Raw genomic sequence first — 12,434 nt, forward strand, 5'->3', positions numbered from 1 at the left:
TATCCTGGTGCTCTGCTCAGGGAGTGTCTCCCTGGCCATTTGCATTGCCTACCTTTCTTTCTTTCCTGCTATCTGGGTTAGAAAAAGGTTTGGCGCTCGGCTCCCTTAAAGGTCAGGTATCGGCGCTATCCGTCTTTTTTCAGAGGCGTTTGGCACGCCTTCCTATGGTGCGCACGTTCCTACAGGGGGTTTGCCATATCGTGCCTCCGTACAAGCGGCCGTTAGATCCATGGGATCTGAACAGGGTACTAGTTGCCCTCCAGAAGCCGCCCTTCGAGCCTCTGAGGGAGGTTTTCACTTTCTAGACTATCCCAGAACGTGGCTTTTCTGGTAGCGATCACATCTCTTCGGAGAGTGTCTGAGCTGGTAGCGCTGTCATCCAAGACTCCCTTCCTGGTCTTCCACCAGGACAAGGTAGTGCTGCGCCCCATTCAGGAGTTTCTCCCGAAGGTGGTATCCTCTTTTCATCTTAATCAGGATATCTCCTTGCCTTCGTTTTGTCCTCATGCAGTTCATCGGTATGAGAAGGATTTACATTTGTTAGATCTGGTGAGAGCACTCAGAATCTACATTTCCCGCACGGCGCCCTTGCGCCGTTCGGATGCACTCTTTGTCCTTGTCGCTGGTCAGCGCAAAGGGTCGCAGGCTTCTAAGGCCACCCTGGCTCGATGGATCAAAGAACCAATTCTTGAAGCCTACCGTTCTGCTGGGCTTCCGGTTCCTTCAGGGCTGAAGGCCCATTCTACCAGAGCCGTGGGTGCATCCTGGGCATTACGACACCAGGCTACGGCTCAACAGGTGTGCCAGGCAGCTACCTGGTCGAGTCTGCACACTTTCACCAAACATTATCAGGTGCATACCTATGCTTCGGCGGACGCCAGCCTAGGTAGAAGAGTCCTGCAGGCGGCAGTTGCCTCCTCGTAGGGGAGGGCTGTCTTGCAGCTCTAACATGAGGTATTTCTTTACCCACCCAGGGACAGCTTTTGGACGTCCCAATCGTCTGGGTCTCCCAATGGAGCGACGAAGAAGAAGGGAATTTTGTTACTTACCGTAAATTCGTTTGCTTCTAGCTCCTATTGGGAGACCCAGCACCCGCCCTGTTGTCCTTCGGGACTTTTGGTTGTTTTTCGGGTACACATGTTGTTCATGTTGAACGGTTTTCAGTTCTCCGACGTTACTTCGGAGTGAATTTGTTTAAACCAGTTATTGGCTTTCCTCCTTCTTGCTTTTGCACTAAAACTGGTGAGCCAGTGATCCCACTGGGGGTGTATAGCCAGAAGGGGAGGGGCCTTACACTTTTAAGTGTAATTGCTTTGTGTGGCCTCCGGAGGCAGTGCTATACACCCAATCGTCTGGGTCTCCCAATAGGAGCTAGAAGAAAAGGAATTTACGGTAAGTAACAAAATTCCCTTCTTTAAAATAAAAATCATTTTAACTCACCCGGCGTCCAGCGATGTCCTCTGCAGCCCGTTCTCCCTGCTGCTTCTGAGCCGGCTCATTATTGTCGCGGATATTCATGATGTGCGACACAGCCGACCTGGAAGCAGCTGCTGCGGGGGTCAAGGCCGGCTGGATGCTGCACCGCGGGAGCGATCAGCACCATGGACAGCGGGAGCGGGCACAGGTGAGTTAATCTCTAAGTGCAATCACGGGCCACGGAGAACGGAGCCCGGATTGCACTTAGACAACCCATGTGTGCCGTGATTCACGGCACACGGAGGGACATGTGCGTGTTTTACATGCCAGTGAAAAACGTCAGTGTTTTTCACTGACGTGTGAAACGGGCCTAAAAGTGAGAATATTGTTGCTACAGCAACATTTTGGGTGAAGTAGCTGTGGATTCAAAATGCTTAATATACTCCTGAATAAAATCCTTGAGGGGTGCAGATTCCAAAATGGGGTCACTTGTGGGGGTTTTCTGACGTATAGGTACCCAAGGGGCTCTGCTAATGTGACATGATGCGCGAAGTTTATTTCAACTTAACCAAAATTCAAATGGTGCTCGTTCCATTCCAAGCCCTCCCATTTATCCAAACAGAATGTGGAGAAGGAAATGACATCACAGGTTTTTTTTCCAAAGGTCTGTGTTCAACCAACTTAATTAACACTGACAAGTCTTAAAAAACGCACCTAAAAAAACGCATGAAAAACGCATGCGTTTTCGATGCCTTTTTCTCAAAAAGCATTGTTTACAATTCTCCCCTCTGCCAGAGGGTGCGTTTTTTTCCGCGCTGAAAAAAAAGCAACGTGTGCACATAGCCTAAGTCCCCCAGTAATATCTATCGCATTTCTATGTTCAGTGTTATGGGCTCAGCGTTTGACAGAAGAGCGCTCCCCCTGTACCAACCGCTGAATCACCTATTGTATGGATCAAAATGCCACGTTTTTACTGACCTGAATACTGTAGTGATTGGCCTGAGTGTCCTTAATCCCGACACGCGTTTCTCACTTCTTCAGGGGACGTGTGTAGGCATCTTTGAAAATTACGCCTTTTTATAGCGATACATGTGACTCTGGAGTGGGTGAGATTCATCTTGACACACAATTGTTTTTGTTTCAAGATGAGACCTATGTTCAGAGTCAGGGGACTGCAATGGGGGCGTCATGCGCCCCCTCTTATGCAAACTTGTTTTTGGGCTTATGGGAAAGGAACATCTTCCAGGTGGACCCGGTGGAGTCGATGTATCTGGTCCAGAATTGGATCAGGTACATCGATGACATCTGGTTCATCTGGGAGGGCCCGGAGGAAGATCTACATCAATTTATGGATAAATTAAATGACAACAACAAAAATATCAAACTCACATATAAATATGGTCGAGAAGTGGAATTTCTGGATGTAAGAATTAGAGCAACGGAGGAAGGGGATTTGATTAAAAATGTTTTCAGGAAAGAAACAGCGACAAACACACTGTTACATGCCACATCCTGCCATCCCCAATCTACATTAAAGGGAATCCCTGATTAGGCAGCTGGTTATTAGTGTCATAACTTTGGCATAATGACATGTCCAGTGTGATATTTCTGATGACTCCATCGTTGATACATATGGTTGTTAAATGATTTTTTATATTTGATAGAATAAAAATGAACTGTCAGGGAGGTGTCTGATTGGCACCAAATTTATTCTGCAGCAGAGGAACGACCCAAAACATACAATCAATGTGATTAAGAACTATCTTCATTATAACAAAGAACAAGGAGTCCTGGAAATGATGAGATGGCCTAAAAAGAGCCCTAATCTCAACGTCATCCAGTCTGTTTGGGATTAGGTGAAGAGACAGAAGAATTTGTATGAGCCTCATACTGTGTTATCCACGAAAATAAGACCTAGCAGAGGTTTTTGTACTAAGGCTTAAATATAAGCCCTTCCCTGAAAATATGCTTTAGTCCCGATTCAATAATGAAGTGTCCATGCAGCTAAAAAAGTTAAAGATACTGAAGGACACTTCATTACAAAAAGCAGACACCCCCAAAAGAAAGAAGAGAAGACCCCGCAATCATACTCACCAGACCCCGAATGAGAGGACCTGTGTTCCACTGCAGGTCCTCGTGCTCCACTGCACTGCGTACCAGATTCCCCTGCAGGCCGGAAGCAATAGGTATCTCCGGATGTTGTGCGTGTGTGTGTATGCGATCTGAGTGTGTGTGCAGTCTGATTGTGTGTGTGTGCGATCTGATTGTGTGTGTGTGTGCGCGATCTGATATGTGTGTGAATGCCGGTCGGAAGCAAGGGAGGACCCCGCTGTGCAGCATATACCTGCTAGGAGCACCTGCCGAGGATTGCAGGAGGACCTGGGAGCCACGCAGATGTCTGGTAACTATTGTTTTCCTGGGGGGGGTGTCTGCCTTTTTTTGAGGGTAAATTTACCCCCAACCCATGTTCCCCCGGAATAAGCCCTACCCGAAAATAAGACCTAGCACATTGTTCGGGGCAAAAAATAATGTGGCTTATTTTCAGGGAAACTTGGTACACAGAAGATCTGTGGTCAGTTCTCAAGGATGGAACATCATCCCTGTTGAGATTCTTTAAAACCTGTACAAGTGACAAGTGTACCTAGAACAATTGATCCTGATTTGTGGGCAACATCACAGATATTGATTTGATTTAGATCTCTCTTGTTTATTCACGTTGCACTTTGTTAATTGATGGCAATAAACTAGTAACAATTCTATCTTTTAAAGCATTCTTAAGGTCCAGTCACACTAAGCAACTTACCAGCGATCCCAACAACGATAGGGATCGCTGGTAAGTTGCTAGGAGGTTGCTGGTGAGCTGTCACACTGCGACGCTCCAGCGATCCCACCAGCAACCTGACCTGGCAGGGATCGCTGGAGCGTGGCTACACGAGTTGCTGGTGAGCTCACCAGCAACCAGTGTCCAGCCACACGTGCAGAGAGCAGGGAGCAGCGCACACTGAGCGCTGGCTCCCTGCTCTCCTAGTTACAGCACACATGGGGTTAATTACCCGATGTGTGCTGCAGCTAAATGTGCACAGAGCAGGGAGCAGCGCACACTGCTTAGCGCTGGCTCCTTGCTCTCCTAGCTACAGCACACATCGGGTTAATTAACCCGATGTGTCCTGCAGCTACATGTTTACAGAGCAGGAGCCGGCACTAACAGTGAGAGCGGCTGAGGCTGGTATCAAAGGTAAATATCGGGTAACCAAGGACAGGGCTTCTTGGTTACCCGATGTTTACATTGGTTACCAGCCTCTGCAGAAGCCGGCTCCTGCTGCCTGCACATTTAGTTGTTGCTGTCTCGCTGTCACACACAGCGATCTGTGCTTCACAGCAGGACAGCAACAACTAAAAAATGGCCCAGGACATTCAGCAACAACCAACGACCTCACAGCAGGGGCCAGGTTGTTGCTGGATGTCACACACAGCAACATCGCTAGCAACGTCACAAAAGTTGTTCGTTAGCAGCGATGTTGCTAGCGATGTTGCTTAGTGTGACGGGGCCTTTACTCTGAGGCATTCTTTCACTCCTGCTTACATTTTTGAACAGTACGGTCTGTTTTTCCTCTGAAAAGATGCAGGCTTTCAACAAATACTTACTTATACAGTGGGGAAAAAAGTATTTAGTCAGACGCCAATTATGCAAGTTCTCCCACTTAAAAAGGTGAGAGAGGCCTGTAATTGACATCAGAGGTAGAGCACAACTTTGAGAGACAAAATGAGAAAACAAATTCAGAAAATCACCTTGTCTGATTTAGCAAGATTTGTTTTGCAAATTATGGTAGAAAATAAGTATTTAGTCATCTAAACACATGCAAGATTTCTGTCTCTCACAGACCTGTACCATCTTCTTTAAGAGGCTCCTCTGTCCTCCACTCTTTACCTGTAGTAATTGCACCTATTTGAACTTATCAGTATAAAAGACACCTGTCCACAACCTCAAACAGTCACACTCCAAAATTCACTATGGTGAAGACCAAAGAGCTGTCGAAGGACACCAGAAATAAAATTGTAGCCCTGCACCAGGCTGGGAAGACTGAATCTGCAATAGGCAAGCAGCTTGGTGTGAAGAAATCAACTGTGGGAGCAATAATAAGAAAATGGAAGACATACAAGACCATTGATAAACTCTCTCGATCTGGGGCTCCATGCAATATCTCACCACGTGGGGTCAAAATGATCACAAGAACGGTAAGCAAAAATCCTAGAACCACACGGGGGGAACTAGTAAATGACTTGCATAGAGCTGGGACCACCATAACAAAAGCTACCTTTAGTAACACACTACACCACCAGGGACTCAGATCCAGCAGTGCCAGACGTGTTCCCCTGTTTAAGCCAATCATGTCCGGGCCCGTCTGACGTTTGCTAGAAAGCATTTGGATTATCCAGAAGAGTATTAGGAGAATGTCATATAATAATAATAATAATAATAATAATAATTTTATTCATTTATATAGCGCTATTAATTCCACAGCGCTTTACATACATTGGCAACACTGTCCCCATTGGGGCTCACAATCTAGAGTCCCTATCTGTATGTCTTTGGAGTGTGGGAGGAAACCGGAGAACCCGGAGGAAACCCACGCAAACACGGGGAGAACATACAATGGTCATATGGATGAAACCAAAGTAGAACTGTTTGGTAGAAACACAACTCTTGTGTTTGGAGGAGACAGAATGCTGAGTTGCATCCAAAGAACACCATACCTACTGTGAAGCATGGGGTTGGCAAAATCATGCTTTGGGGCTGTTTCTCTGCAAAGGGACCAGGACAACTGATCTGTATACATGAAAGAATTAATGGGGCCATGTATCGTGAGATTTTGAGTGCAACCCTCTTCAATCAGGAAGAGCATTGAAGATGAAATGTGGCTAGGTCTTTCAGCATGATAATGATCCCAAGCACACCCCCAGAGCAATGAAGGAGTGGCTTTGTAAGAAGCATATGAAGGTCCTGGAGTGGCCTAGCCAGTCTCAAGATCTCAACCCCATTAAAAACCTTTGGAGTGAGTTGAAAGTCTGTGTTGCCCAGTGATGGGTCCAAAACATCACTGCTCTAGAGGAGATCTGCATGGAGGAATGGGCCAACATACCACCAACAGTGTGTGCCAACCTTATGGAGACTTACAGGAAGCGTTTGACCTCTGTCATTGCCAACAAAGGATCTATAACAAAATACAGTTAGGTCCAGAAATATTTTCGCGAGTTGGGCTCTGCATGCCACCACACTGGATTTTAAATGAAACCTCTACAACAGAATTCAAGTGCAGATTGTAACGTTTAATTTGAAGGTTTGAACAAAAATATCTGATAGAAATTGTAGGAATTGTACACATTTCTTTACAAACACTCCACATTTTAGGAGGTCAAAAGTAATTGGACAAATAAACCAAACCCAAACAAAATATTTTTATTTTCAATATTTTGTTGCGAATCCTTTGGAGGCAATCACTGCCTTAAGTCTGGAACCCATGGACATCACCAAACGCTGGGTTTCCTCCTTCTTAATGCTTTGCCAGGCCTTTACAGCCGCAGCCTTCAGGTCTTGCTTGTTTGTGGGTCTTTCCGTCTTAAGTCTGGATTTGAGCAAGTGAAATGCATGCTCAATTGGGTTAAGATCTGGTGATTGACTTGGCCATTGCAGAATGTTCCACTTTTTTGCACTCATGAACTCCTGGGTAGCTTTGGCTGTATGCTTGGGGTCATTGTCCATCTGTACTATGAAGCGCCGTCCGATCAACTTTGCGGCATTTGGCTGAATCTGGGCTGAAAGTATATCCCGGTACACTTCAGAATTCATCCGGCTACTCTTGTCTGCTGTTATGTCATCAATAAACACAAGTGACCCAGTGCCATTGAAAGCCATGCATGCCCTTGCCATCACGTTGCCTCCACCATGTTTTACAGAGGATATGGTGTGCCTTGGATCATGTGCCGTTCCCTTTCTTCTCCAAACTTTTTTCTTCCCATCATTCTGGTACAGGTTGATCTTTGTCTCATCTGTCCATAGAATACTTTTCCAGAACTGAGCTGGCTTCATGAGGTGTTTTTCAGCAAATTTAACTCTGGCCTGTCTATGTTTGGAATTGATGAATGGTTTGCATCTAGATGTGAACCCTTTGTATTTACTTTCATGGAGTCTTCTCTTTACTGTTGACTTAGAGACAGATACACCTACTTCACTGAGAGTGTTCTGGACTTCAGTTGATGTTGTGAACGGGGTTTTCTTCACCAAAGAAAGTATGCGGCGATCATCCACCACTGTTGTCATCCGTGGACGCCCAGGCCTTTTTGAGTTCCCAAGCTCACCAGTCAATTCCTTTTTTCTCAGAATGTACCCGACTGTTGATTTTGCTACTCCAAGCATGTCTGCTATCTCTCTGATGGATTTTTTCTTTTTTTGCAGCCTCAGGATGTTCTGCTTCACCTCAATTGAGAGTTCCTTAGACCGCATGTTGTCTGGTCACAGCAACAGCTTCCAAATGCAAAACCACACAGCTGTAATCAACCCCAGACCTTTTAACTACTTCATTGATTACAGGTTAACGAGGGAGACGCCTTCAGAGTTAATTGCAGCCCTTAGAGTCCCTTGTCCAATTACTTTTGGTCCCTTGAAAAAGAGGAGGCTATGCATTACAGAGCTATGATTTCTAAACCCTTTCTCCGATTTGGATGTGAAAACTCTCATATTGCAGCTGGGAGTGTGCACTTTCAGCCCATATTATATATATAATTGTATTTCTGAACATGTTTTTGTAAACAGCTAAAATAACAAAACATGTGTCACTGTCCAAATATTTCTGGACCTAACTGTATTTAGATGAACTTTTGTTATTGACCAAATACTTATTTTCCACCATAGTTTGCAAAAACAATCTTGCTAAATCAGACAAGGTGATTTTCTGGATTTGTTTTCTCATTTTGTCTCTTAGTTGTGGTCACTTATAATGTCAATTACAGGCCACGTTCATCTTTTTAAGTGGGAGAACTTGCACAATTAGTGGCTGAATAAATACTTTTTTTCCCCACTGTAGAAGCTGGCCATGGACTATGCTTCTCAACTAATCAGTCCAAGGCAGGTCTATCAAATAAGGAATAACGTTTGGAACACCATTCTAAGTCTGAACTGGGTGCAAAAACCTAAAAAACATCACTATGGGGAGATAAGGTATGCACACCAGTGACTATGTAAGGGGAATACATGAAATAGCAGAAACTGCTGTGTGAATACTGACTTGAAAAATCCAATAGCTATATGTAAGAATGAAATGTGAAAAGTGGAATCTGCATTACTGCCATGAACATATGAATCAAGAGAAATTTAGCTACTGAATTGATCAATGCAATAGAGCCCCAACACTACGCCAAAGTGTTTCTCTACGTTGGGGTCCCTAGCTTGTGTGTGTCCTCTCATGCAGTTAAAAAACTTACCGTTTTTGGGAAGCTGAGACCCAGGCTATTTATGAATCAAGAGAAATTTAGCTACTGAATTGATCAATGCAATAGGATTTTTCAAGTCAGTATTCACACAGCAGTTTCTGCTATTTCATGTATTCCCCTTACATAGTCACTGGTGTGCATACCTTATCTCCCCATAGTGATGTTTTTTTGGTTTTTGCACCCAGTTCAGACTTAGAATGGTGTTCCAAACGTTATTCCTTATTTGTTAGTAGTTTTTCGTTTGTGAACCCTCCCCAACCACACCTATTGCCAATCCATATCATACGCATAAATAGCCTGGGTCTCAGCTTCCCATACACGGTAAGTTTTTTAACTGCATGAGAGGACACACACAAGCTAGGGACCCCAACGTAGAGAAATACTTTGGCGTAGTGTTGGGGCTCTATTGCATTGATCAATTCAGTAGCTAAATTTCTCTTTGTTCATATGTTCATGGCAGTAATGCAGGTTCCATTTTTCACATTTTCACTCTTACATATAGCTATTGGATTTTTCAAGTCAGTATTCACACAGCAGTTTCTGCTATTTCATGTATTGCCCTTACATAGTCACTGGTGTGCATACCTTATCTCCCCATAACAAGGCAGGTCTATGGCCGGCTTCCAATTCACTAACAGGTCTCTCCTTTAAAAAAAAAAAAAGTCCACAAAACATTTTAGCTTTTTTCTTTTGTTGTTTCACAGCATTTTGATTTTTCCATGATTTCTCAGTACATTGTATGGTAAAATGCAGATTCTCATTCAAAATACAATTCATCTTACAAAAACAAGCCAATATCAATTAAAAAATAAAAAACAGTCTTGGCTCTTAGGGACGGAAAAAAACAAATATACAAAAAGGGAAAATCGTCCAGTTACAAGTGGGTTAAAGGCACTATTTCTGCATAAATCTAATGTTATTGAAGTGGAGCAAACCAAAAATAACAGCACTTACTAAATTTTGCAAAACTTTTTTCGGCTTTTGTTTTTATGGTTTTCATCTTGCAAAAAAATATATATGTTAACTTTATTTTGTGGGTCAGTATGATTACAGTAAAACGAAATTGGTATAGTATTATATTTTATTATTACATCCAGAGAGCCTAAAGTTTTTATTTAAGTTTGTCTACAAAGGTGTGAGGATTGGGGACGATCGGATGAAAAAGGGAGGCCAGCGAATAGTCATCTATAATCATGGCTGATACTGAAGAGTGTCAGCTGTAATATACTGCCAACAACTGATGCTTTTGGCACAAGCTCAGCACCTGAGCCAACGCTGTACATGTACAGTGGATTGCATGACCTGCAGAAGACATTCTACCAAGGGGTTAAAAGTAGATAGGTTGATCTGAACAACTTTTTTTTAATTCTATCCTCCCATGTGTAACCTTAAAATCTTCAAACAGACCAATGCTAAATTCTCCCAGCTTAACGTCAACCAGCAATATGGAGTACAACACTTGAACCCGCGACTTTAGACAAGAGGAGGAATATTCTCTGACATTTGGCTTATTTTGTAGGAACCTGTTGGGCTACCAATTCTTCTCTAGATTCCCAGTGTACTGACTTCACAGAACTGGAACTATCAGGTCATTTCTAATCCACAAAGGAGCCAATTCTTGACTGTGACCTCAGTCTCTATGACCATCACTACTAGTCAGGTTCTCAACCTTCCATTGCTCTAATTATGTGCCACCAATCTAGCACTCTTGATGATCTTGGTCTCAGTTTCTTCTTCTGGGACCCACTGTACAGCTTCAACTGATCCTTACAGTCACTTGCTCCTACTGGTCTTGTCTTACAACCCACTGAAACATTCTTCAGGGGACAAATTCAAGCCACCTTGGGCCTTATAAAAGACAGCTTTCTGCACCCTTCTACCTGTGTTGTGGTGTAGCTCTTCAGCTCCACAATGCAAGCGTGGGAGTGCTTGATATAGGTCCTTAATCCTGGGCAGCTTCTAGCCTAAATGTTTCTGGAATGTAAATAGTTTACTTTACCAGAGAAATCAATGGTCAACGTGTCTTATTCTGTCCTGGGAAAATTGGGTTATTAAGAGGACCTGCTTATAGGTCTATTTTATTAATAGAATGAAGGAAAGAAAGATAGTACAGCTACTCACAGATGGTGGCAACAACTTCCTTTAGTTTATCAGTGGGACTCCTAGAGTTGGGATCACCAGCAATCACATTTGAATTTATTGTCCTAAATATGAAAATTTTCTAGAAAGATTTGGTGCAGAGTCTGACAGTACGGATAGTCAATTTCCATTAACTATGTATTTCTTGTTCTTTTTTTCTTGCAGTCTCGAGATCAGAAGTTAGTTGGAAATCAAAATGGAGCCAGAAACTATGGAACCACTGCCCGTTCCTTAAATATTGCATCCTTGGTCTTGACCGTACTATGGTTCCTCATTACAGTCACCATCATTTATATCAATCTGGTTCAGCTGAAAGCTACCATTAGGGGCTGGTTTGGGTTGTAAAGACTACTGACACCAAACATTACATCTGTACAACTTTTTGGATCTGATTTGCTCAAAATTAGATATGGGAGAATTAAGTTGCAGGAATCTGGTCCATCAGCCAGGTCAGTACAGGAGGCCTGCAAAACTTCCTACCTTCTCTTTTGATTACACAAGGCTGATAAACATTATCATTGCTACGTGATGACCACACTGCGTCGAACCTACCCTAGCTAATAACACGAAGAGTTGGGAATTCCGGAAGATGAGGAGAATTGTAGGCCTCATTCAGTGGCAATGGAATACTGACCGGACCTGTGAACAGGAGTCCTGAAAATCGAATCTCCCATCTCTAGCCAAGACTGAAGTCTAATATCATTATTAGTATTAAGACTACATTATATGTTGTAGAATAAAAGTATACTTATCTCTATCATGTTGGCCTTTGTTAAGCTCACTCTATGCAAAAATGTGATTTCGAAATTTTTTTTTAATACATTTTGTATGTTCATGTTTTTAATTTTGAATTGTGGTCAATGGCAATAAAACTACCATGAAATAGTCCAGATTAAAGGGTATTCTTAAACCCATAAGGACCAAGCCAGTTTTGTACTTAATGCCCAGTCCATTTTTTGCAATTCAGGTAATAGCTCTGGAACGCTTAAGCGGATCCCCGTTAATCTGAGATAGTGGGTTTTTTTGTGACATATTCTACTTCATGATATTGGTAAATTTAGGACAATAATTTTGATTTTATTTGTGAAAAATCAAATTTGATGAAAATTTTGCAATTTTCAAACTTTTAATTTTTATGCCCTTAAATCACAGTTATGTCACACAAAATAGTTAATAAATAACATTTCACACATGTCTAATTTACATCAGCACAATTCTTGAAGCAAAATTTTTTTGGGGTTAGGAAGTTAGAAGGGTTTATTGAGCGATTTCTCAACAAAATTTACAAACCCTTTTTTTAGGGACCACATCACATTTGAAGTGACTTTGCGTCACCTACGTGACAGAAAATACCCAAAAGTGTCACTATTCTGAAAACTGCACCCCTCACA

At 43.0% G+C, this 12,434-nt stretch overlaps 1 protein-coding gene across 1 annotated transcript in view; it reads left to right on the forward strand.

The window, feature by feature from the left end:
- The window catches only part of LOC142255014 (dispanin subfamily A member 2b-like), a 41,656-nt gene extending 29,479 nt beyond the window's left edge, over window positions 1-12,177 (forward strand). The window contains exon 3 of the mRNA XM_075326441.1: window positions 11,209-12,177. Within this exon, the coding sequence (XP_075182556.1) occupies window positions 11,209-11,388 (180 nt within the window). The 3' untranslated portion in view covers window positions 11,389-12,177. The remainder of the gene's footprint in view (window positions 1-11,208) is intronic.
- The last annotated feature ends 257 nt before the right edge of the window (window positions 12,178-12,434 follow it).

Source organism: Anomaloglossus baeobatrachus, chromosome 10, assembly GCF_048569485.1.
Source record: "Anomaloglossus baeobatrachus isolate aAnoBae1 chromosome 10, aAnoBae1.hap1, whole genome shotgun sequence".
Lineage (NCBI taxonomy): Eukaryota > Metazoa > Chordata > Amphibia > Anura > Aromobatidae > Anomaloglossus > Anomaloglossus baeobatrachus.